Source organism: Erinaceus europaeus, chromosome 23, assembly GCF_950295315.1.
Source record: "Erinaceus europaeus chromosome 23, mEriEur2.1, whole genome shotgun sequence".
Taxonomy (NCBI): Eukaryota; Metazoa; Chordata; class Mammalia; order Eulipotyphla; family Erinaceidae; genus Erinaceus; species Erinaceus europaeus.
This window is the reverse complement of record NC_080184.1, coordinates 14,183,440-14,206,296: the sequence shown is the minus strand read 5'-3', so window position 1 is coordinate 14,206,296 and position 22,857 is coordinate 14,183,440. Positions and strand designations below refer to the sequence as shown.

The window sequence follows — 22,857 nt, the reverse complement described above, 5'->3', positions numbered from 1 at the left end:
GGGGCACAGAGGCGGGGGTCTCTGCAGCCTTCCACCCACCCACCCACCCGCCTGCTCTCCCCCGCCTGGGGTTTCAGGGGTGCTGGGGGGGAGGAGGGGAGACTACATCTCCCAGCATGGCCTGCAGGGGCCTCCAGGAACGGAAAGGCGCAGGGGAAAAAAATAAATAAATAAGAAAGAAAGAGAAGGAGGAAAAAAAAAAAAAAAAGCGGAGCCGCGGGGCGGGCGGCCGGCGCCCTCGGAATGCGCTTCCTGCCCGGGCGGGGCGGCCGGGGCCCAGCATGGCCCAGCCGCTGCTGCGGAGAACCCTGTCCCGCCTGCGGGGCCGCCCCCGGAAGACCCCCGGGACCCCCGAGACCCCCGAGGGCGGTCAGTCTGGGTGGGGGGGACACCGGGGGCCGGCCTGCTGGGCTGGGTGGGGGGGATCCCCGGCTCTGGGGAGGACGGGAGCCCCCCCTGCGGATGGGGTGCGGCGGGGGAGGAGGGAGGGATGGAGGGAGGGGTCCTGGCAGGGAGGGGGGGCCCCCATCACCTGGCCCCCCAGCTCTGGGTGGGAGGGGACACCCATGCGGCTCGGGGTGGGGTAAGTCTGGGGGGGTGGGCAGGCCTGGGGAGGAGGGGTGTCTGCCCCCCCGTCTCCTGCGTATCTGGGTGCGGGGGGGGGGGGAAGACCCTTGGGGGTCGGCCTGCTGCCAAATCTGGGGGGTGGGGTCCCCCCCACGCGTATCCCGGTGCAGTGAGTCTGGGGGGCCCATGAGTGACTGAAGGGGGAGCTCCCCAGTCTGCCTGCTGGGGTGGGGGGATCCCCCCAACTCTGGGGAGGAAGGAGCCCCCCCCACTGTGGGTCAGGGTGAGTTGGGGGGATCCCCGGGCCTGGCAGGAAGGCGCCCCCCCAAAAAATAATAATAATAATAATAATAAAGCCCCGGAGGCCAGGAGTGCGGTGACTTTGGGGGTGGGGGGCCGCAGGGAGCAGGGGAGCCCCTTCCCCCCGGTGGATGGGGTGCGGTGGGGGGGTTTTCCCCGGCGGGGCGGGGGTCCTGGCGGAGAGAGGCAGCCCCCGGAAATAAAAATGGGGAGGTGCAGACCGTTATTTCTGAGCCGGAGGCCCCGGCAGGAAGTGGAGCCCAGATGTGGCGTAGGAGGCTGCAAGCCAGGCCCGTGGGGGGGGACCCCCACCCCCAGCCCCGGGAACCGGGCCCCTCCCCCTGGAAGGGAAAATGGGGGGGCTTAGTGCTGCAGAAACCGTGAGCACGGCCGGGCATCCCCAAACCCGACCTCTCCCACTTCGCCTTGGCCCCGGCTGTGCCCCCCAAAAATAGTAATAATAATAATAATAATAATAGTAATAGTAATAATAATCATAATATAGTCCTGCACCAGCGGGGAAACTGAGTCATAGACACCTCCCATGGCCCAGTGTGTGTTTTGGGGGCGGCTGTAACAGCTCCTGGCCAATCTTGAGAAAATTGGGGGGGCGTGGGACAGGAAGTGGGGGGCAGTGGGTTAAGGGGGGGCTGTGTCAGATTGCTGAGGGTTGCCCCTGGACCCCCCAAAAAAAATCCCAGAGTGAAAAGAAGGTACCAGAAGCCCACAAAAAAAGGAAAAAGGGGGTGGGGGGGCTTTAACTTTGGGGGGGGCTGTCCGGCCTCGGACAGAAATAAACAGGAAACCACTCACCCCCCCCATGCTAGAAACAGATTAGAAAGATGGAGGGAGACTTGTCACACTGCTGCCCCCTCCCCCTGCGGGAGGGAAGGGGACCCCCCACCCCACTTCCAGCCTCCCTGAGGGGTGGGCTCCCCACGTCACGGCCCTTATGAAGGGACAGGGTGGGTGGCGGCCGGAGAGATAGCTCAGCAGGTGGGGGGACTCTGGTGCTGAGGTGTCTCTCCGTCTCTGTCTCAGCGCAAAAACAATCACCTGGTGGGGGGGTGCGCTTGGATGAGCGCACGTGTTACAGGTCACGAGGACCCGGGTTCGAGTCCCTGGTCCCCACCTGCGGAGGGGTGTGGGGGAAGCTTCATGAGTGATGAAGCAGGGCTGCAGCAGGTGTCTCTCTGTCTCTCTCTATCTCGCCCTTCCCTCTCAATCCCTGGCTGTCTCTTCTCTAGCTAATAACTAAAATGATGATAATAATGATGACGATAAAGACCCAGGAGGATAAAAAAAAAAAAAAGAGAGAGAGAGATGATGAAGTTAGGGGCCAGGTGCACCTGGTTGAGCACACAAGGACCCGGGTTCGAGCCCCACCCCGTCCCTACCTGCAGGAGGAAGTGGTGGAGCAGGGCGACAGGGGTCTCTGTCTCTCGTCCTCTCTTCTTCCCTTCCCTCTCTATTTCTGTCTCTACACAATAAATAAAGATAATTTTTTTCAGTTTTTTTTAAGTCTCCCCCCCACCCTAGAAGCACTGTATGGGGCCTCGCAGGGACTGAGAGGGTGGCCTCTAAGCTGACACCCTTGGGTGCTGGGGAGGGCGCCCCCTGACGGCTGCTCTGCCCTCCAGGCCGCCCGGCCCAGCGCGTGGAGCCCAGCCCCCCGGAGCCAGAGCCGCAGGGCCCCCAGGAGCCCCCCACGGCCGCCGAGAGGCCCCCCAGCCCCGAGGCCTCGCGGAGCCCGGCGCGGGGGGTCTACCTGCAGAGCCTGGAAGCCAGCAGCCGGCGATGGGTGCTGAGTGGGGCCAAGCCCCCCGAGGAGGCGGCCCTGGGGTGCGGGGAGCCGGCCGGGGAGATCTGGTATAACCCCATCCCCGAGGACGACCCCCGCGGCCCCGCGCCCGAGCACCCCGGGGTGCAGCCTGGCTCGGAGGAGGCCCAGGCCGCGGACCTGGCAGGTAAGGTGGGACCCCAGCACCCTGCGCCACCCCAAACCATGACTGCAGACTCCCTGGCTGGGGGGGGGTGACCGCAACAGACAGCCCCTCCCCGCAGTCCCGCCCCCTGACTTACGGTTGGCCGTGCCCCGTGACCCCCTAGACATCCCCCCACTGACCCCGTCAACCCCCCATCCCATCCGCATTCCCGCCCCCAACCCTGCCAACCCCTCCTGGTAACCCCGCCCCTGGCCGCCGCTGGCCACGCCCTTCTGTCTGGCCACGCCCCTGGCCTCCGGTGACCCCGCCCCTCCGTTGACACCCCTATCCCGAGTCTCTGATTCCCCCACCCTCCTGCTAATCCCGCCCCTGGTCGCCATTGACCACGCCCCTTCTACTGACCACGCCTCTCCTACTGGCCAGGCCCCCACAAACCGCGACCCTCCCGAAGACACCCCCATTCCCTGACCCCCGTCCCAGACACAGCCACCCACTCCGGATGACCCCGCCCCTCCGGACGACCCCGCCCCCGACCTCCACTGACCACGCCCCGGCCGCTGACATCCCACCTCCAGGCCCACCCAAACCCCGCCCCCCGCCTCGGACGTCCCCGCCCCCGACCTCCACTGACCGCGCCCCTCCCGAGGACACCCCACCTCCAGGCCCACCCAAACCCCGCCCCCGACCCCCGCTGGCCACGCCCCTCCCGAGGACACCCCACCTCCAGGCCCACCCAAACCCCGCCCCCCACCCCGGACGACCCCGCCCCCGACCTCCAGTGACCACGCCCCTGCCACTGACACCCCACCTCCATGCCCACCCAAACCCCGCCCCCGACCCCCGATGGCCACGCCCCTGCCGCTGACACCCCACATCCATGCCCACCCAAACCCCGCCCCCCAACCTCCGCTGACCACGCCCCTGCCGCTGACACCCCACCTCCATGCCCACCCAAACCCCGCCCCCGACCCCAGATGGCCACGGCCCGGCCGCTGACACCCCACCTCCAGGCCCACCCAAACCCCGCCCTCCACCCCGGAAGACCCCGCCCCCGACCTCCAGTGACCACGCCCCTGCCGCTGACACCCCACCTCCATGCCCACCCAAACCCCGCCCCCGACCCCCGCTGACCACGCCCCTCCCGAGGACACCCCACCTCCAGGCCTACCTAAACCCCGCCCCTGACCCCCGCTGGCCACGCCCCTGCCGCTGACATCCCACCTCCATGCCCACCCAAACCCCGCCCCCCGCCCCGGACGACCCCGCCCCCGACCTCCGCTGACCACGCCCCTCCCGAGGACACCCCACCTCCAGGCCTACCCAAACCCCGCCCCCGACCCCGCTGGCCACGCCCCTGCCGCTGACATCCCACCTCCAGGCCCACCCAAACCCCGCCCCCCGCCCCGGACGACCCCGCCCCCGACCTCCAGTGACCACGCCCCTGCCGCTGACACCCCACCTCCATGCCCACCCAAACCCCGCCCCCGACCCCCGCTGGCCACGCCCCTGCCGCTGACATCCCACCTCCAGGCCCACCCAAACCCCGCCCCCCGCCCCGGACGACCCCGCCCCCGATCTCCACTGACCACGCCCCTCCCGAGGACACCCCACCTCCATGCCCACCCGAACTCCGCCCCCCGACCTCCGCCGACACCCCCGTCCCCGCCCCATCGTCCCGCAGGCGCCCCGGGCCCCCCGCGCGCCAAGTCCCCGGGCCCCGCGCGCCGCCTGTCGCTGCGGATGCGGAAGCTGCCGGAGCTGCGGCGCCGCCTGAGCCTGCGCGCCCCCCGCGCCCCCCGCGCGCCCCGCGCGCCCCCCGGCTCGGTACTCAGCCGCTACCACCTGGACAGCAGCGTGGCGGTGCCCGCGCCCCCCGCCGCCTTCCGGCCCTACCGGCCGGGCCCCGGGCCGGGCCCCGCGGCGCTGTGGGGCCGCCTGAGCCTGCACCTGTGCGGCCTGGGGGGGCTGCGGCCCGCGGCGCGCGAGCTCTGCTGCCTGCTGCAGGTGGACGGCGAGGCGCGCGCGCGCACAGGCCCGCTGCGGGCGGGGCCCGGCTTCCTGCGCCTGGACCACGCCTTCCAGCTCGAGCTCGAGGCCGCGCGCCTGCTGCGCGCGCTCGTCCTGGGCTGGGACCCGCGCGCGCGCCGCCACCGCGCCTGCGCACAGGGCGCCGTGCTGCTGCCGGCCGTGCTGCGAGGTGAGCGCGGGGCGGGGCGGGGCGGGGGGCGGGCGGGGAGGGCCCGGGTTCTGGGGGGGTCCCGGCTTCTAGGGGGGGTGCCGGGTTACAGGGGGGAGGGCCCGGGTTCTGGGGGGGGTCCCGGCTTCTAGGGGGGGTGCCGGGTTACAGGTGGGAGGGTCCCGGGTTACAGGGGGGAGGGTCCCGGGTTACAGGGGGGAGGGTCCCGGGTTACTGGTGGGGAGGGTCCCGGGTTACAGGGGGGAGTGTCCCGGGTTACAGGGGGGAGGGTCCCGGGTTACAGGGGGGAGGGTCCCAGGTTACAGGGGGGAGGGTCCCGGGTTACAGGGGGGAGGGTCCCGGGTTATAGGGGGGAGGGTCCCGGGTTACAGGGGGGAGGGTCCCGGGTTACAGGTGGGAGGGTCCCGGGTTACTGGTGGGAGGGTCCCGGGTTACAGGGGGGAGTGTCCCGGGTTACAGGGGGGAGGGTCCCGGGTTACAGGTGGGAGGGTCCCGGGTTACAGGGGGGAGGGTCCCGGGTTATAGGGGGGAGGGTCCCGGGTTACAGGGGGGAGGGTCCCGCGTTACAGGTGGGAAGGGTCCCGGGTTATAGGGGGGAAGGTCCCGGGTTCTAGGTGGGAGGGTCCCGGGGTTATAGGTGGGAGGGTTCCAGTTAGGTGGGGAGGGTCCCGGGTTATAGGTGGGAGGGTCCCGGGTTATAGATGGGAGGGTCCGGGGTTATAGGTGGGAGGGTCCCGGGTTACAGGTGGGAGGGTCCCGGGTTATAGATGGGAGGGTCCGGGGTTACAGGTGGGAGGGTCCCGGGTTATAGATGGGAGGGTCCGGGGTTATAGGTGGGAGGGTTCCAGTTAGGTGGGAGGGTCCCGGGTTACAGGTGGGAGGGTCCCGGGTTACAGGGGGGATGGTCCCGGGTTACAGGGGGGAGGGTCCCGGGTTATTGGTGGGGAGGGTCCCGGGTTACAGGGGGGAGGGTCCCGGGTTACAGGGGGGAGTGTCCCGGGTTACAGGGGGGAGGGTCCCGGGTTACAGGGGGGAGGGTCCCGGGTTACAGGGGGGAGGGTCCCGGGTTATAGGGGGGAGGGTCCCGGGTTACAGGGGGGAGGGTCCCGGGTTACAGGGGGGAGGGTCCCGGGTTACAGGTGGGAAGGGTCCCGGGTTATAGGGGGGAAGGTCCCGGGTTCTAGGTGGGAGGGTCCCTGGGTTATAGGTGGGAGGGTTCCGGTTAGGTGGGGAGGGTCCCGGGTTATAGGTGGGAGGGTCCCGGGTTATAGTCGCCCCTCCCCCAGGGAGCCAGGCCCAGCTGCTGGCGGTTCACCTGCAGCCGCAGGGGCTGCTCTACGCCCGGCTGGCGCTGACCGAGCGGCGGGAGGCCCCGGGCGGGGCGCGCGTGTTCGGGGTCCCCCTGCCGCAGCTGGTGCAGCGCGAGCGGCCGCCGGGACAGGTGCCGCTGCTCATCCAAAAGTGCGTGGGCCAGATCGAGCGCCGGGGGCTGCGGGTGAGCGACGCCCCGGCACCTGCCCGCACCCAGCCCGCGCCTGCCCGCGCCTGCCCGCAGCTAGCCAGCACCCAGCCCTCACCTGCCCGCACCTGCCCGCGCCTGCCCGCAGCTAGCCCGCACCTGCCCGCACCTGCCCGCACCTAGCCCGCGCCCAGCCCGCACCCAGCCCGCGCCTGCCCGCGCCTGCCCGCAGCTAGCCAGCACCCAGCCCTCACCTGCCCGCACCTGCCCGCGCCTGCCCGCAGCTAGCCCGCACCTGCCCGCACCAGCCCGCACCTGCCCGCACCTAGCCCGCGCCCAGCCCGCACCCAGCCCGCGCCTGCCCGCACCCAGCCCGCACCAGCCCGCACCTAGTCCGCACCTGACCGCGCCTGCCCGCGCCCAGCCCGCGCCTGCCCGCACCCAGCCCGCACCCAGCCCGCACCCGCCCGCACCCACCCTCAGGCCTATACCCTGCACCCGCCCTCCTCACACCCTGCACCCTGTCCCCACCCCAGCCTGGACAGTGTGGTGGGGGGGTGTCCCCTGGGTCTGGAGGGCAAAAGGTGGTGAGGAGGGCTGAGGAGGCAGCATCAGGGTTCTGCAAAGGACTCCCCAGCCTGTGACTCTGAGGTCCCAGGTTCAATCCCCAGCACCACCAGCAGCCAGAGCTCAGCAGGGCCCTGGGGGCTGGCACTATCTCCCTCTCTCTCTCTCTTTTCCTACCTGTCTCTGTCTCTTCTCATTAAAGTAAAACAAGGAAAGTATACTAAACACTCACAAAAGTAAGACAGAAAAGAAGCAAAGGTCAGGTTGCTGACCTGGTTGGGGTAGTCAGGGAGGGCTTCTTGGAGCAGGAGCAAGTGAGTGGAGAATGAGTCCGTGCTTGTTTTGGGGAGGTGCAATTTATTTAGGTTTTGTTTCTTTGTTTGATGTTTTTGGTCCCACCCCCACCCCCAAGGAGGTGGACGGCTAGAATGGGTGGGTGGTCCAAGCAGATGGTGGTTTTTATTGTTTGTTTGTTACCAGAGCCCTGCGGAACTCTGCTGGGGCCTCAGAGCTTCAGGCAGGAGAGTCTTTGTAGTATTTCATGTCTGCATTGGATGAGAGAGATGATAGATAGATAGATAGATAGATAGATAGATAGATGAAAGAGAGAGACCAGAGCCTGCTAAGCTCTGGCTGATGGTGGTGCTGGGAATTGAACCCGGGACCTCAGAGCCTCAGGCAGGAGTCTTTTTACATTATTATTACTATTATTATTGTTGTTATCATTATTATTTTCCCCAGAGTCCTGCTGAGCTCTGGCTGCCGGTGGTGCTGGGGACTGAACCCGGGACCTCAGAGCCTCAGGCAGGAAGGAGTCTTTTGCAGAACCACAAGGCATCTCCCCACACAGCGAGTCTTCCTGACGCTGGCCTTCAGGAAGTGGAAGGACGGAAGGCGGAGGGTGGGAAACGGGGGTCAGAGGAACTGAGAACCCGGGGAGGCCAGCCCCCCCCCCCAGCCTCACTGCCCCACCACCGCCGCAGAGCTGCCTCCCTGGTCCGTCCCCCAGCCCCCACCCCTGGGTGCCCCCAGCCAGAGGCAGACGCCCCCCCACCCCGTCCCCGGCCCTCAGGTGGTGGGGCTTTACCGTCTGTGCGGGTCCGCGGCTGTGAAGAAAGAACTCCGGAAAGCCTTTGAGCAAGACAGTGCGGCCGTGTCTCTGTCTGAGGGCCTGCACCCCGACATCCACGTCATCACCGGTCAGGGTAGCCCCACGCCCCCGGCACGTCAGCCCCACCCGCCTCTGAGATGTTGGGGGTCCTGACCCGACCCTGGACCCCCCCCAGGTATCCTCAAGGACTATCTGCGCGAGCTCCCCACCACGCTCATCACTCCGCCCCTCTACCAAGCCGTCCTGGAGGCCATGGCCCGGGGCCCCCCGAGTCGGGCGCCCCCCAGCACCGAGAGCACCCGGGCGCTGCTGGGCTGCCTGCCGGAAGTGGAGAGGGTGAGTCGCCCCGGGGCCTGGAGAAGGGACCCCCCCATCCCCGCTTCTCGGGCTGATGGAGAGGGAGGCTCCATCCACTGTGTGGGCCACTGGGGGCCCAGCCTCCCTGTCTCCACCTCCACGTGACGGGGGGGGGGGGGGGTCAGCCTGGCTCAAGGCAAGAGAAAGGGGCCAGCCAGGTGGGGTAGCGCACCGGGCTAAGCGCACGCTACCAAGCACAAGGACTCGGGTTCGAGCCTGCGCCCACCTGCATCGGGGAAACTTCACAAGTGGTGGAGCAGGGCTGCAGGCGTCTGTCTTTCTCTCACGCATTCTATTTCCCCTCCTCTCTCAACTTCTCTCTGTCCTGGTTAATAATAATTAGAAAGAAAGAAAATGAGAGGGGAGCCGGGCAGTAGCACAGGTGGCGCAAAGCTCAAGGACCGGCATAAGGATCCCGGTTCGAGCCCCCGGCTCCCCACCTGCAGGGGAGTCGCTTCCCAGGTCTGCAGGTGTCTATCTTTCTCTCCCCCTCTCTGTCTTCCCCTCCTCTCTCCATGTCTCTCTGTGCTATCTAACAACGATGACATCAATAACAACAATGATGATAAACAACAAAGGCAACAAAAGGAGAAAAAAAAGTTTAAAATTAAAAAGAAAGAAAATGAGAGGGGCCAGGTGGTAACACTCCTGGTCAAGCGCACACACTACAGCGCACAAGGACCCGGGTTCAAGCCCACAGTCCCCCCTGCAGAGGGAAAGCTTTGAGAGCGATGAAGCAGGGCTGTAGGTGTTCCTGTCTTTACCTCTCCTTCTTATTCTTTTTTATTATTGATTTATTGTCTCCAGGGTTATCGCTGGGGTTCGGTGCTAGCACTACGAATACCCTGCTCCTGGTGGCCATTTTATTTGACAGGACAGACAGAAATTGAGAGAGGGGAGAGACGCAGAGAGACACCTGCAGACCTGCTTCACCGCTTCTGAAGTGTTCCCCCTGTAGGTGGGGAGTGAAGGGCCTGAACCCTGATCCACACGCATGTCCCTGAACTTAGTACTATGTGTGCTTCACCGGCTGTGCCACCGCCCAGCCTCCCTCTCCCTCTCCCCCCCCCTTCCTTCTCGATTGCTGACTGTCTATAGCCAATAAATAAATAAATATAGTAAGAAAAATAAAATGAGACTACAAAAAAAGAAAAGAAAAAGAAATGGCCAGAGATAAGCAGTGCTGTGGTGGGGGAAATAATAATAGTAGTAAATAATAATAGTAATAATGGAGAGGGAAAGTCAGCCCACGAATGGTGGAATTGTGCATTTTCAAGGCCCCCTGCTCAGGAAAACCAAAGTGCATTCGACTTCACGTCGGGCCATTCCAAACTTAAGTCCCGCAGTCCTCAGATTCCCCTCTCCCCCAGCCCCCGGCAAAATTATGTAGTAATGAGGCAGAGGCAGAGGGAGAGGGAAAGAAGCAGATCTTCACTCTGGCCCTTGTGATACCGAGAATCAAACTGGGGACCTCGTGCTTGAGGGTCCAACGCTGGACCCAGGCGCCGGGTCCTGGGCCGAGTGAATGGGAGCCGCCGTCCGCTCCGCCACTAGAGGGGCCACCCCGCCAGGGTGCGACAGAGGACGCACCGGCCTCCCTGGCTCAGGCGCCCCCGCGCTGCCCCCGCGCTGCCCCCGCAGGCCACGCTGACGTTCCTCCTGGACCACCTGCGCCTCGTGTCTTCCTTCCACGCCCACAACCGCATGACCCCGCAGAATCTGGCCGTGTGCTTCGGGCCGGTGTTGCTGCCGGCCCGCCAGGCCCCCTCGCGGCCCCGCATCCACGGCTCGGGCTCGGGCCCGGGCCTGGCCAGCGCCGACGTGGACTTCAAGCGCCACATCGAGGTGCTGCACTACCTGCTGCGGGCCTGGCCAGGTGAGCGCTCCAGCCTCCGTCTCGCCGGCTTGCTCCCGGGCGGCCAATGGGAGCCTCGGGTTTCAGGGAGGCCCCGCCCCCTTGGGCCCAGAGGCGGTGGTCCCCTGGTCGCCCGGGCAACCGGCTCCACTTGAACCGGGCTGATGCAGCGTCCCCCGTCTGGGCCGGCCAATCGCAAGCCGGTGGCCTTAGCAACCATTTTCAGGCTCAGCCAATGAGAAGCGGGTCTCCACAGTCGCCAATCAAGAGAGCGGCGGCTGCTGTGTCGACCCATCAGAGGGAGGCTAGGAGCCGGGGGCAGCCAATCAGCGTTCGAGGCCGCCCTCTTCCCTCTGCAGACCCCCAAAGGCCGCCAGAGGCTTCGGAAGCCGCCTCGGCCCTGAGCCCCGAAGCGCGGCCGCCGCTGCACCTGCCGCTCGCGGGCCCCGACGGGGTGGTGACCCGGACCCGCGACCGCGGCGGCCCCGAGAGCCCCCCCAGCAACCGCTACGCCGGTGACTGGAGCGTGTGCGGGCGGGACTTCCTGCCGGGGCCGGAGGACGCGGGCGACCGCGAGACGGACAGCGAGGACGATGACGTCGACGACATCGAGGCCCCCTTCATCCCGCACCTGAACCTCAGTGACTTCGACGCCCTCATCCTGGACCTGGAGCGGGAGCTCGCCCAGCAGATCAACGTGTGCCTCTGAGTCCCCGCGCCCGGTTGCTAGGGAGGAGGGGGCCGGGTTGCTATGGGGGTCGCCTAGCAACCGTCAGCCCTGGCGCCGAGCATCCTTCCGGGATGCTTCTTCCCCTGCTGGGAATCGGGGGCCCAGAGCAACCGGGGACCCGGTTATTTGTTGAGTGCTCGGGCCATCGGGGCAGTTCCTCCGAGCACCGAGGGCCGAGGCGTCTCCCTGTAGCTGCGGAGACGGAGAGGGAGACAGCGCCCCCGTGATGCGCGGCCCCCGCCCCTGCCCCCACCCCGCCAGGGTCACTGTGAGCCTGGACCCTGCCGACCGAATCAGTATTAGCCTTTTATTTTATTTTATTTTTTTCCTTCCCTCCTGGAATTGAGGGCCTCGCACACGCAGGATGTCACTGACTCCGAGCTGACATGCTCGGACAGACAGACATAGACAGCACAGTGCCAGTGGGAACCCCCCCCCAAAGTGGGGGTGGCCGGGGCTCCAGCCCGCGGAACTAGCCCACCCTTCAGTATCAGCTTTGAGCACCGCACCTCCGCCCTCCCGGCCTCGGGGCAACCCCGGACTCGGTGACTCTGGCCAGGCAGCCCCCCTGCCCACTCCCACCCGAGGAAAACACGGAGCACTTAGCAACTCCCCCCCAGTGGGGCTCGGCACTCTGGTACGGACCCTATTTATTACCTCCGTGCACCTGCGTCTGTCAGGCCAGTGGCGGGAGACTGAGCAGGGGTGGGCGGGGGTCTGTGGCCCGCACCCGGTGGGAGAGGAGAGGAGAGCCCCCGCCGTCTGTCCTGCACCCAGGCCTCGTCCCTCGCTTGGCCTTTGTGGAAAATAAACTTGGACCCACGAGTCCCGGCCGCCAGCGGCGGTTTATTTGCTGGAGGCGGGAGGAGGGGTGCGGCCCCCCGGGAGTGGGTGGCGGTGTCACTGCTGGGGGAGGGGGGCGCCCGGCCACCCTAGACGGAGATGGAGCCGTCCCGGAAGTCCGTCCTCCCGATAAGGACGTTCACCACCACGGGGCGGCCGTCCTGAGCCAGACGCTGGGCTTCCCGCAGCACCTCGGCCACCCGGTCCTCTCGCTCCCGGGACAGCAAGAGACCCCGGGCACCCAGGCCCTCGGCCGCCTTGTGATAATCTACGACGGGGACATAGGGGGTCAGGGGAGAGCGGCAGGGACCCCCGGCCTGCCCCCCAACCCCCCAGGTCTGCCCCCCAACCCCCCAGGGCTGTCCCCCGACCCCCAGAGCTGCCCCCAAACCCCCCAGGGCTGTCCCCCGACCCCCAGGGCTGCCCCCCGACCCCCAGAGCTGCCCCCAAACCTCCCAGGGCTGCCCCCAAACCCCCCAGGGCTGCCCCCGACCCCCAGGGCTGTCCCCCGACCCCCCCGGGGCTGTCCCCGACCCCCAGGGCTGTCCCCCGATCCCCAGGGCTGCCCCCGACCCCCAGAGCTGACCCCCGACCCCCAGGGCTGCCCCCCAAACCCCCAGGGCTGCCCCCCAACCCCCCAGGGCTGTTCCCCAACCCCCAGGGCTGCCCCCGAACTGCCCCCCTCCGACCCCCATGGTTGCCCCCACCCCCCCAGGGCTGCCCCCCCGACCCCCAGGGCTTCCCCCCCCGACCCCCAGGGCTGCCCCCACCCTCTCGGACTCCCCCCACCCCCCCAGGGCTGCCCCCAACCCCCAGGGCTGCCCCCAAACCCACCAGGGCTGCCCCCACCCCCCAGGGCTGCCCCCACCTCCCCGCCCCGCTCACCGCTAAAGGCCAGGCCACACGCCACGTTGCTGCCCAGGCTGGGCACCTGCTCTCGGGAGATCTGGGTCCAGCCGGCGTCGTTCCCGATCACGGCCAGCACGGGGACCTGTGGGGACGGGACGGGACGGGATGAGGCCGAACCCAGGGACGTGGAGAGCCCCTCCCCGACCCCCTGCCCTCACCTTGTGTCGGACAAAGGTATCAAACTCGATGAGGCTGTAGCCAAAGGCTCCGTCCCCAAAGAGGCACCAGACCTGGGGAGGGGGGTGCCCAGGGAAGGTTGGGGGGCTGCCCCAGCAAGCAGCCAGCCCCCACCCCACACGCAGCCTCCCCGCCCCGGTTCACCTCGGCCTCGGGGCGGCACAGCTTGGCCCCCAGTGCGAATCCCGCGCCGACGCCCAGCGTCCCGAAGGCCCCTGGAAGGGAGACAGGGCGTCAGCAGCGGAGGGCCGGGGGCACGGGCAGGGTGGCGGGGTCCCCCCTCACCAGGGTCCAGCCAGCGCAGGGGGCCCCGCGGCCGCAGCAGGTGGGCGGCCGTGCCCACAAAGTCGCCTCCGTCCACCACCAGCACCGAGTCGGCGGGCAGCGTCTCCTCCACCAGCTGAAGCACCCGGACGGGGTTCAGGTGCCGGGACACGGGCTGGGCTGCCTTCTCCCTGCGCCGGGGGACGACGGGGTGTCAGGGGGGCCCGTGGCGGGGAGCCCCAGCACCGGCGGCCCGCCCCGCTCCGGCCGCGCACCGGAAGGCCTGCTCCTTCTGCCGGTCGGCCTCCCGCAGCTCCTCCGCCCAGTCGGGGGCCCAGGCCAGGCCCCGCAGGCGCGACACCAGCTCCAGCAGGAACAAGCCCACGTCTCCTGGGGGTGGGGGCGCAGCTGTAGGCAGGGGACCCCCAAGGAGCCCAGGCAGGAGCCCCAGGGGCAGCCCAGAAAGAGACGGGGCTGGGGGCCAGGCGCACACGGTTAAGCGCATACAGCACTGACCACAAAGGCCCAGGTTCGAGCCCCTGGCTCCCCACCTGCCCACGAGCAGTGAAGCAGGGCTGCAGGTGTCTGTCTCTAGCTCTCCCTCCTCTCTCGACTTCTCTGTCCTGTCCAATAAAACGGGGAGGGAAGACCAGCAGGAACGGTGGGTTCACCCTGCAGGCATCGAGCCCCAGAGATGACCCTGGCAGCAGAAAAAAGGAGAAGAAAGGAAAAAAAAGAAGGAAAGAAAGAAAGAAAGAAAGGAAGGAAGGAAGGAAGAAAGAAGCCCAGGCCAGCCCCAGAAGCTCACGCCTGCCTCCCCGTCACACCCAGACACCAAGTTCCACCGGCTCCGTCCCGGGCACCAGCCCCCAGTCCGCACAGGCGCCCGGCCCAGCTCCACCTCCCAGACCCTCAGGGCGCCTGGTGGGGACAGAGATGGCTGAGCAGGGCCGCAGTCGGGGCGGACCCAATGGAGGAGCTGCTGGCTGGACGAGGGGGTCCCACCCCGCACAGAGCCCACCCCGGGGACCACCCCAGCAGAACAGGGTGCGAGGGCAGCCGCGGGTGGGGACCCACCCTGCACGGCCGTGTGGGGCTTCCAGAACATGTCTGCATTCAGCAGCATCTCCCTCCGGTCCCGGTTGACGATGAGGACCTTGCTGCTGCGGCTCAGGGCGCGGCCGTAGGACAGACGGAAGTCACACACCATCCCTGGGGGGGGGGAAGGACAGACGGAAGTCACACACCATCCCTGGGGGGGCGGCGGAGATGGGGGGAGGGCGGGGGGCTCAGTGTGGGTGGGGTGGGGGGACGGGGCCGCCAAGCCCTGACTTCACCTGCAAAGGGGACCCCGTGGGGACCTGGACCCTCTGATGGAGGTGCCCACAGGAAGGGCGAACAGACGAGAGGATGACAGGGTGCAGAGCAGGGCGGCAGAGGAAGGGGAGCCGGACCCCCGTCTCTGAGAGAACCAGGCGCTCCCAGCCTCTCCCTCTCTCCTCTTTCTCCTCTCTGCCTCCCTTTCCTCTCTCTGCCTTTGCTCTCTCCTCTCTCCTCTCGCTCTCTCTCCCTCTCCCTCTCTCCTCTCTCCTTCTCTCTTTCTCTCTCTCTCCTTCTCTCTCTCTCTCCTTCTCTCTCTCTCTCCTTCTCTCTCTCTCTCCTTCTCTCTCTCTCCTTCTCTCTCTCTCCTTCTCTCTCTCCGTCTCTCCATCTCTCTCTCCTCTCTCTCTCCCTCTCCCTCTCTCCTCTCTCCTTCTCTCTCTCTCCTTCTCTCTCTCCTTCTCTCTCTCTTTCCTTCTCTCTCTCCTTCTCTCTCTCCGTCTCTCCATCTCTCCTCTCTTTCTCTCTCTCTCCTTCTCTCTCCTTTTCTCTCTCTCCTTCTCTCTCTCTCTTTCCTTCTCTCTCTCTCTCCTTCTCTCTCTCTCTTTCCTTCTCTCTCTCTCTCCTTCTCTCTCTCCGTCTCTCCATCTCTCCTCTCTCTCCCTCTCCCTCTCTCCTCTCTCTCCTCTCCCTTCTCTCTCTCTCTCTCCTTCTCTCATGAATTAATAGGTTTGGCGCACCTGGTTGAGCACACGTTACAGGGCACAAGGACCCGGGTTTGAGCCCCCGGTCCCCACCTGCAGGGGGGCAGCTTCACGAGCGGTGGAGCAGGGCTGCGGTGTCTCTGTCTGTCTGTCTGTCTCCCCCCCCCCCATGCCTGTCTCTGGCCGGCGAATGAAGAACACAGAGGCCGCTGCCTCACTGCGGGGAGGAGCTACCTGCGGGTGGAAGGGAGGCTTTTTGGTTGGGGGAGGGGGTCCCTCGAGCCCCACCTGCCAGCAAGACCACGTCGGCCTTCTTCAGGGCGGCGCTGCGGTTCTGCCGGATGTGGAGCGGGTGGTTGGCGCCCAGCAGCCCCCGGGCCATGCCCCCCAGGAAGCAGGGGACTCCCAGGGTCTCCACGGCCGCCCTGGGTGAAGGGGACGGGCAGAGCGGGGGTGAGATGGGCCCAGCGCCCCCCACCCTCCGCCCGGCCCCGGGGACCCCCGGGCGTCTCACCGGAGCTTGTCGGCCGGGGTGGGGGGCAGCAGGGCCTGGCTCCCCAGCACCAGGAGAGGCTTCTTGGCCCGGCTGAGGACCTCCACGCAGCACTGCACCTGCACAGGAGAGAGAGAGAGAGAGCGGCGTGCTGGGGCCGGGCGGCGGGCGCACCGGGCTGAGCTCAGCCCTTACCGCACACGAGGACCCGGGTCCGAGCTCCCGGTCCCCACCTGCAGGGCTGCGGGTGTCTGTCTCCATCTCTATCTTCCTCCCTTGTCTCAATTTCTTTCTGTCCTATCTGATAAAAACAAAAAAGAGAGAAAGAAAGGAAGAAAGAAAGACCAGTGGCCACCAGGAGCAGTGGATTTGTGGTGCCGGCACCGAGCCCCATCATAACCCTGCTAGCCACACGAAGTAAGAAAATAGAAAATAAAAAATAAATTTCAAAAGAGATCATAAAAAAGCAGCTGACCCAAGCAATGGAGCAGGGCTGCAGGCATGTCTCTCTCCCTCCCTCTGTCTGCCTTTCCCTTTCCTCTCAATTTCTCTCTGCCTCTGGTCAATAAAGAAATAGAATTGTTGACGGGGTCAGACGGCATCATGGTTCTGCAAAGAGACCCTCCTGCCTGAGGCTCCAAAGTCCCAGGTTCAGTCCCCAGCACCACCATCAGCCAGTGCTGAGCAGGACTCTGGTTAAATAATAATAATAATTTTTTCAAAGCATCAAATGAGAGAAGGAGATAATAAGCAGCCGGTCCAAGCAGTGAAGTGGGGCTTCCGTCTCTCTCCCTGGCTCCTCTCGATTTCTGTCTCTATGCAAAATACATAAATAAGTGAGGATGTGAAACAGAGAGACAGGGGCCGAGGGGCGGCGTAAGCTGGCCGAGCACACGTGTTACAGGGCACAGGAACCCGGGTTCAAGCCCCCGGCCCCCACCTGCAGGGGGAAGGCTTCACACGTGGTGAAGCAGGGCTGCGGTGTCTCTGTCTCTCTCCCTCTCCATCACCTCCTTCGCTCTTGATCTCTGGCTGTCTCTACCCAATAAATAAAGATTAAAAAAACAGAGAGAGGCATAAAGAGAGAAGAGGCACCCCTCTTCATCCCGGGGAGAAAGCAGGGTGCTGGGCCCTGAGTTGCCACCTCTGCCCCCCACCCCCACAGCCCCCCTGCAAGGGACGGGCCAGGTCACCTGCTGGGCGGACGCCTTGGGGATGTCCACAGGCAGGGGGCCCTCGGGCCGAGGCTCCCAGGCTCCCGCAAACAGGTCGTCCAAGTGGTTCTCCAAGTACCTGCCAGGGGACAGCGAGGGGGTGACCCCAGGCCACTGGCCACTGTCGGTGAGCAGGGAAAGGAGGGGTACCCCCAAACTGCTTCTCCTCTCTGTCTCTGAAACAGTCAGCCTAGAGCCAGAAAACCCTGGCTACAACAGTATTTATTTATCCATTTTAGAGGCCTGGGGAGACAGCATGATGGTTCTGCAGAGACCCTCCCGCCTGAGGCTCTGAGGTCCCAGGTTCCATCCCCAGCACCACCAGCAGCCAGAGCTCAGCAGGACTCTGGGCTCTCTCTCTCTCTCTCTCATCAAATACATAAGTGAAATATTACAAGCACTCTCCTGCCTACGGCTCTGAGGCCCCAGGTTCAAGCCCCAACACCACTGCCTGCCAGAGCTCAACAGAGCTTTGGGGAAAATGATGATGATGATAATAATAATAGTAATGATAACAATAATGGAGCTGGGGAGGCAGTATAATGGTTGTGCAAAAAGACCCTCCTTCCCCACCTACGTGGGGTCACTTCCCAGGCGGTGAAGCAGGGCTGCAGGTGTCTGTCTGTCTCTTCCCGTCTGTCTCCCCCTCCCCTCTCCATTTCTCTCTGTCCTGTCCAATAAAATAGAAAAAAAAAAAGTAGCCTCCAGGAGCAGTGATTCACAGTGCGATAACCCTGGAGGCAAAAGAAGAAAAGAAGAGAGAGTCCCAAGTTCAATCCCCAGCACCACCAGCAGCCAGAGCTGAGCAGGGCTCTGGGAACAAATAATTAAGAGTTTTTAATCTCGTCGCCTGGGAGGTGGTACAGAGGACGACCACAGGACTTGAAATACCTGCTCCTGAGTTTAACCTGCTCTCTCACTGATAAACACACATCAGGACCAGACGGGTACAGCTGGCTGAGCGCACCAGGCACCAGGACCCGGGTTCGAGCCCCCAGACCCCGCCTGCAGGGAGGGAAGCTTCACGAGTGGTGGAGAAGGGCTGCAGGGGTCTCTGTCTCTCTCCCTCTCTGTCTCCCCCTCCCCTCCATTTCTGTCTCTAATACATAAAGTAAAATAACTGTACCCAAATTACAGTTTTACCTTTTAGGTTATTTTCAATAAAAATAGCTAGAGGGAGTCAGGCAGTGGCTCAGCAGGTTAAGCGCAGGTGGCGCAAAGCGCAGGGACCGGCGTCAGGATCCCGGTTCGAGCCCCCGGCTCCCCACTTGCAGGGGAGTCGCCTCCCAGGTGGTGAAGCAGGTCTGCAGGTGTCTGTCTTTCTCTCCCCCTCTCTGTCTTCCCCTCCTCTCTCCATGTCTCTCTGTCCTATGAAGCAAAAATAAACGCATGCTCCCCACCTGCAGGGGAGTCGCTTCCCAGGCGGTGAAGCAGGTCTGCAGGTGTCTGTCTTTCTCTCCCCGTCTCTGTCTTCCCCTCCTCTCTCCATGTCTCTCTGTCCTACCCAACAACAACAACAATAATAACTACAACAATAAAACAACAAGGGCAACAAAAGGGAATACATATTAAAAAAAAAAAAAAAACACTAAAACAGCCCAGTGCATAACTCTTGCAGGCTGGGAGGGGTCGAGCCGGGGCGGGCGGGGGGCTCGGGGGCTCCTCACCAGGAGAGGGCACGGCCCATGAGGCCCTTGGGAGGCTTGGCGGGCACCATCTCCCTGCGGACCATGAAGTAGGGGTACAGCACGTCGATGGGCAGCTCCACAAACACAGGGCCTGCGGAGGGGTGGGAGGGAGGAAGACAAGATGGTGTGTGGGGGGGGGAGTCCGGGTAGGAGGCGGGAGGCTGGTCCCCGTCCCCCGTCCCCCGCCCCACCTGGGGTGCCGGACTGGGCATCGGCCATGGCGGCCCTGAGCGTGGGCACGATGTCCCGGACCCTCCGCACGGAGACGCAGAATTTGCAGAGCGGCCGGAACAGGGAGAGGTGGTCGATGGCCTGGAGGGCCCCCCGGTCCTGCAGGAGACGGGAGTCAGCCCCCCACCCACCCGGGACCTCCTGGGGGCCCCGGTCCCCCACCTCCCCCAGCATGGGACTTCCGGGGGGGCCTCCTGCGCAGCCACCGGGCACCCACCTGCAGCAGGGTGCTGGCCGCCCCGCCCAGGAGCAGCACGGGGGACTGGGCCATCTGGGCGTTCTTCACGGCCGTCACCGTGTTGGTGAGACCCGGGCCCGCCGTCACCACCGCCACACCCACTGTCCCTGCAGCACAGAGCGGGGTGGGGGGTCACTCGGGGCCCCAGGACCCCTCACCCGGCCACCCCTCCCTGTGTCTGTCACCCCCCCAGGACCCCATGAGCCCCTCCCCGTGTCACCTGCCTCTGTGCCACCCACCAGGGCGCCCTCCCTGTCCCCCCAGGTCCCCGCTGTGTCCCCTCGCCCCCCACCCACCCACCCGAGACGCCCCTCACCGCTCAGACGCGCCACGGCGTCGGCAGCGAACACGGCCGTGGCCTCGTGCCGCACGTCCACCACGCGGAGGCCACGCTTCTCACAGGCCACCAGCACCGGGGACACGTGGCCGCCCACCAGCGTGAACAGGAAGCGGACACCGTGGGCTCGCAGCACGGCCGCTACACTCTCCCCGCCGTGCCGGGGGCTGTCCCGGTCCACCTGGGGCAGCGGTGGGGGGTCGGTCAGGGGCCGTGCTAGGGACGCCGGACCTGCCGCAGCTCCTGGACAGCCGACCCCGGCCTCCCCGGGGCCAGGTGGCGGCCCACCCAGTTGAGTGCACCAGTCACCAGGACCCGGGTTCGAGCCCCACGGTCCCCACCTGCAGGGAGGAAGCTTCGCGAGTGGCGCAGGGCTACAGCGGTCTCTCTGTCTCTCTCCCTTCCCGATCAGTTTCTCTCTGTCTCTAGTCAATAAGTATTTTCAACAGCAAGAGACAAGTGCATGCAGAAGACGGCATAATAAATGGGAAAGATGCTAGACTCTCAGGCCTGAGGTCCCAGGTTCCATCCCCGGCATCCTATGTGCCAGACGGAGGCTCTGCTGCTCTCTCTCTCTCTCTTTCATTAAAAACTAAATATTAAAAAAAGAGGGTGGGACCAAGAAGACAGCTCAGGGGTTCTACAAACAGACTCTCCTGCCTGAGGCTCTGAGGTCCCGGGCTCAATCCCCAGCAGCACCATCAGCCAGAGCTCAGCAATGCTCTAGAAGGGAAAAAAAGGAAAAGGAAAAAAAAAAAAAAAAAAACAGGAAGAAAGAAAGAATGAATCCTAGGTGTCCAACAACAGATGAGGGGCTGAGAAAACTGTCGTCTGTATACACCGTGGAATACTACTCAGCTGTGAAGAAGAATGGGGTCACCTTCCTCCCCTCTTGTCGGATGGAGCTGGAAGGAATCGTGGGAAGTGAGATCAGCCAGAAAGAGAAGGATGAAGAAGAGCTGATCTCACTCAGGGACACAAGTGGAGACATCAGAACAGAAATGGGAGACGCCAAGCAGAACGTGGGCTGGGTTTGGTGTCTTGCACCAAAGCAAAGGACTCTGGGGGCTTTCCCGTCCTGGTGCTGATGTTGGGGGAGGACCTGGGCTGGGGGCTGGGGGCAGAGTGTTTTGCAGAAAACTGAGCAATGCTACACGTGCGCCAACCAACAACTGACTGTATTTACTATAAAACATGAATCCCCCTAATGAAAACAAAACAAAACAAAAGTTAATTTTTTTTAAAGAAAAGCCCACTCCTACTTTGAGACTTTGGGCAGGTGTTCGGGGTGCCTGAGAGTCGCCCCTAGGCACTGGGCCTGGCCCGGGACACCCCCGGGCCCCTCGGGGTTCAGAGGTCACCGCTCCCTGCGGAGAGGCCCCTGGGCGTTGCCAGGCGGGCCCGGCTACAGCTTGCAGCCGAACCCGGAGGCAAAGTCCGGGGCTTGGGCCTAGGAAGAAGGCTCCCCCACCCCCGGCAGCCCTGACCTCAGGGACACCCTCCCTGTGCCCACCTGCGGGACAGGTGTGTGGCAGGGCCCGCCCCTGCACGCCTGCACCCCGCACCTGGTGCCGCAGCCGGTAGAGCAGCCCCAGCCGGTGCGCAGCCCCCAGCAGCCCGGTCAGCAGGGCCCCGCAGACGACCAGCAGCCAGGCCAGGACGGCCCCCGGGGACGCGGGAATGGCGGGGTCCTCCATGCCGCCGCACCTAAGGGAGAGACGGCACTGTCAGCGGCGGGATGCGGCGGCTGTGCCCGCCTGGTGGCCCGGCTCCGGGTTCAGACCTCGTCCCGCCCAGCAGTTGGCATCCATCCCGCCCCGCCCTGCCCGCAGGCCAATTTCAATGAAGCCAGCCCCTCCCGTCCAGCCTGGGATGGCCACGCCCCTTGATCTAGGCCACGCCCTCCTGGGAGCCTGGCCACGCCCCCCACGGCAGGCTAGGACCCGCAATTGGTTAGCGTGGACATAGGCCACACCCCCAGAGCTCGCAAGTCATGCTTCTATTGGCTATACTGCAGGAAGACCACGCCCCCTCGCAGACGGGCCACGCCCCTCCACAGGCGGGCTAGGGGCAGGGCCACGCCCCTAGGGCTTACTCCAACCTGATTGGGTAGGCGGTAGGCCACGCCCCCAAGCTGGGCACCGCGGGGGCCACGGACCACGCCCCCTCCGTCAAGCCACGCCTCCGTGACGTCACCACCCACATCGGGGTCCCCAGTTATGGACAGCGCCACTCACCCAGGCCCACAAACGGAGCCGGGAAGCCCCACATCGTCTTCCCCTTAGGGTTCAGAACCCCAATAACACCCCCCCACCCGACCTTGGCAGAGCCCCGCCCCCTGACGTCATTGACACGATGCCATCCCCAGCCAGGCCCCGCCCCCACGGGGATGCCATCCCGGGTCCGAGCCCGAGCTCCGCGGGCTGGCATGCGGCGGGGCTGCACTCCCCTCCCACCTGAGACCCGTGGACCTTCACATACGGGAAATGGCGCACAGCCCGGGGAACTCGGCGCCCGCCCTCCGTATCACGTGACGCGGCCGCGCGCGTCCGTCCGTTCACTCCCTTGGAACGAGTGGCGTCCCGTAGTCCGTCCCGGCAGGCCTGCGCAGAGTGGTCATGGGAGCCCTCTCGCTATTGGTCGCCTGGGACACAGGTCCCGCCTACCGAGGCCTTCTATTGGTTGCTGCGGATGGCCACGCCTTCTTTCCGGTCGCCCATTGGCCGACGTCCTCGATGGCCCCCCTCTCTCGCCGCCTCCATTGGCTCCCACATTGGGGCTGTAGAAAGCCCGGCGCAAACCGCTTCCCAGCGCAATGGAGGCCTGGCTTCGTCACGGGGCTGGCAAGGCCGGCCAGGGGCTCGCTTCCCCCCTCCCCAGGCCTCCCCTCGTTTGCATCAAGCCCCGCCTCCTGACCCCGGTAGCATAGGCCCCGCCCTCGGTACAACCCCGCTGCGACAACACGCCCTCTGGTCGGACAGTATTCGCGCCTGGCCACGCCCCCGCCGCCGGTCACGCCCACTGCGAGACGACCCGCCTCCTAGACCCTGTCCCGTCCCGTGATTGGTCGCAGCTCCCGCTGCTGGCCACGCCCTGTGTTTGGCCACGCCCCTTCCAGGACCCTTTTGCTTTCCAGGCTCCCAGATGGAGCTTAGGGGTGTCTGCGGGCCTGGGGGAGGGTCCCCTGCCCAGCTTCTCCCCATCACGCAAGGGGGTGCCTGATGCCCAGGGCCCTCTTCCCTGTCAGCTGCTGGGATGGCCTGGGAGGTGGCTCAGTGGGTAAAGCCTTGGCCTCTCAGGCATGAAGTCCTGAGTCTGATGCCCAGCACCACATAGGCCAGAGTGATGCT

General features: G+C 65.3%; 2 protein-coding genes across 4 annotated transcripts; one reads left to right on the top strand and one right to left on the bottom strand.

Moving 5' to 3' along the window:
• The first annotated feature begins 213 nt into the window (after positions 1-213).
• On the top strand, positions 214-11,924 carry SYDE1 (synapse defective Rho GTPase homolog 1). 2 transcript variants are annotated; one of them, XM_060182320.1, is made up of 8 exons: positions 214-369; positions 2,508-2,834; positions 4,818-5,010; positions 6,297-6,471; positions 8,109-8,235; positions 8,323-8,483; positions 10,146-10,380; positions 10,719-11,924. In XM_060182320.1, exons 1-8 carry the CDS (start codon positions 282-284, stop codon positions 11,066-11,068), a joined length of 1,656 nt encoding a protein of 551 aa, XP_060038303.1. In that variant the 5' UTR covers positions 214-281; the 3' UTR covers positions 11,069-11,924. The 2 variants fall into 2 exon arrangements, with proteins under 2 accessions (XP_060038303.1, XP_060038302.1); XM_060182319.1 differs by having other exon boundaries at positions 215-369; positions 4,495-5,010; positions 6,297-6,505.
• Positions 11,383-22,109, bottom strand: ILVBL (ilvB acetolactate synthase like). 2 transcript variants are annotated; one of them, XM_060182326.1, is made up of 16 exons: positions 21,964-22,109; positions 21,073-21,214; positions 19,487-19,688; positions 19,150-19,277; positions 18,893-19,031; positions 18,681-18,792; positions 16,993-17,092; positions 15,821-15,918; positions 15,595-15,731; positions 14,360-14,494; positions 13,558-13,672; positions 13,304-13,473; positions 13,163-13,233; positions 13,000-13,071; positions 12,818-12,923; positions 11,383-12,200 (listed from the first exon to the last, which is right to left on the bottom strand). In XM_060182326.1, the coding sequence occupies exons 2-16, from the start codon at positions 21,202-21,204 to the stop codon at positions 12,022-12,024; spliced, it is 1,896 nt and encodes a 631-aa protein (XP_060038309.1). In that variant the 5' UTR covers positions 21,205-21,214; positions 21,964-22,109; the 3' UTR covers positions 11,383-12,021. The 2 variants fall into 2 exon arrangements, with proteins under 2 accessions (XP_060038309.1, XP_060038310.1); XM_060182327.1 differs by lacking the exon at positions 21,964-22,109 and having other exon boundaries at positions 21,073-21,337.
• Positions 22,110-22,857: the final 748 nt, after the last annotated feature.

Bases quoted from the DNA above. Each gene is read 5' to 3' on its own strand.
- SYDE1 (XM_060182319.1), top strand. From the start codon at position 282: ATGGCCCAGCCGCTGCTGCGGAGAACCCTGTCCCGCCTGCGGGGCCGC. The intron at 370-2,507 runs GTCAGTCTGGGT...TCTGCCCTCCAG, and splicing joins CCCCGAGACCCCCGAGGGCG to GCCGCCCGGCCCAGCGCGTG. The intron at 10,381-10,718 runs GTGAGCGCTCCA...TTCCCTCTGCAG, and splicing joins CCTGCTGCGGGCCTGGCCAG to ACCCCCAAAGGCCGCCAGAG.
- ILVBL (XM_060182326.1), bottom strand. From the start codon at position 21,204: ATGGAGGACCCCGCCATTCCCGCGTCCCCGGGGGCCGTCCTGGCCTGG. The intron at 15,732-15,820 runs GTGAGACGCCCG...CCCTTCACCCAG, and splicing joins ACCCCGGCCGACAAGCTCCG to GGCGGCCGTGGAGACCCTGG. The intron at 12,924-12,999 runs GTGAGGGCAGGG...CCGTCCCCACAG, and splicing joins ATACCTTTGTCCGACACAAG to GTCCCCGTGCTGGCCGTGAT.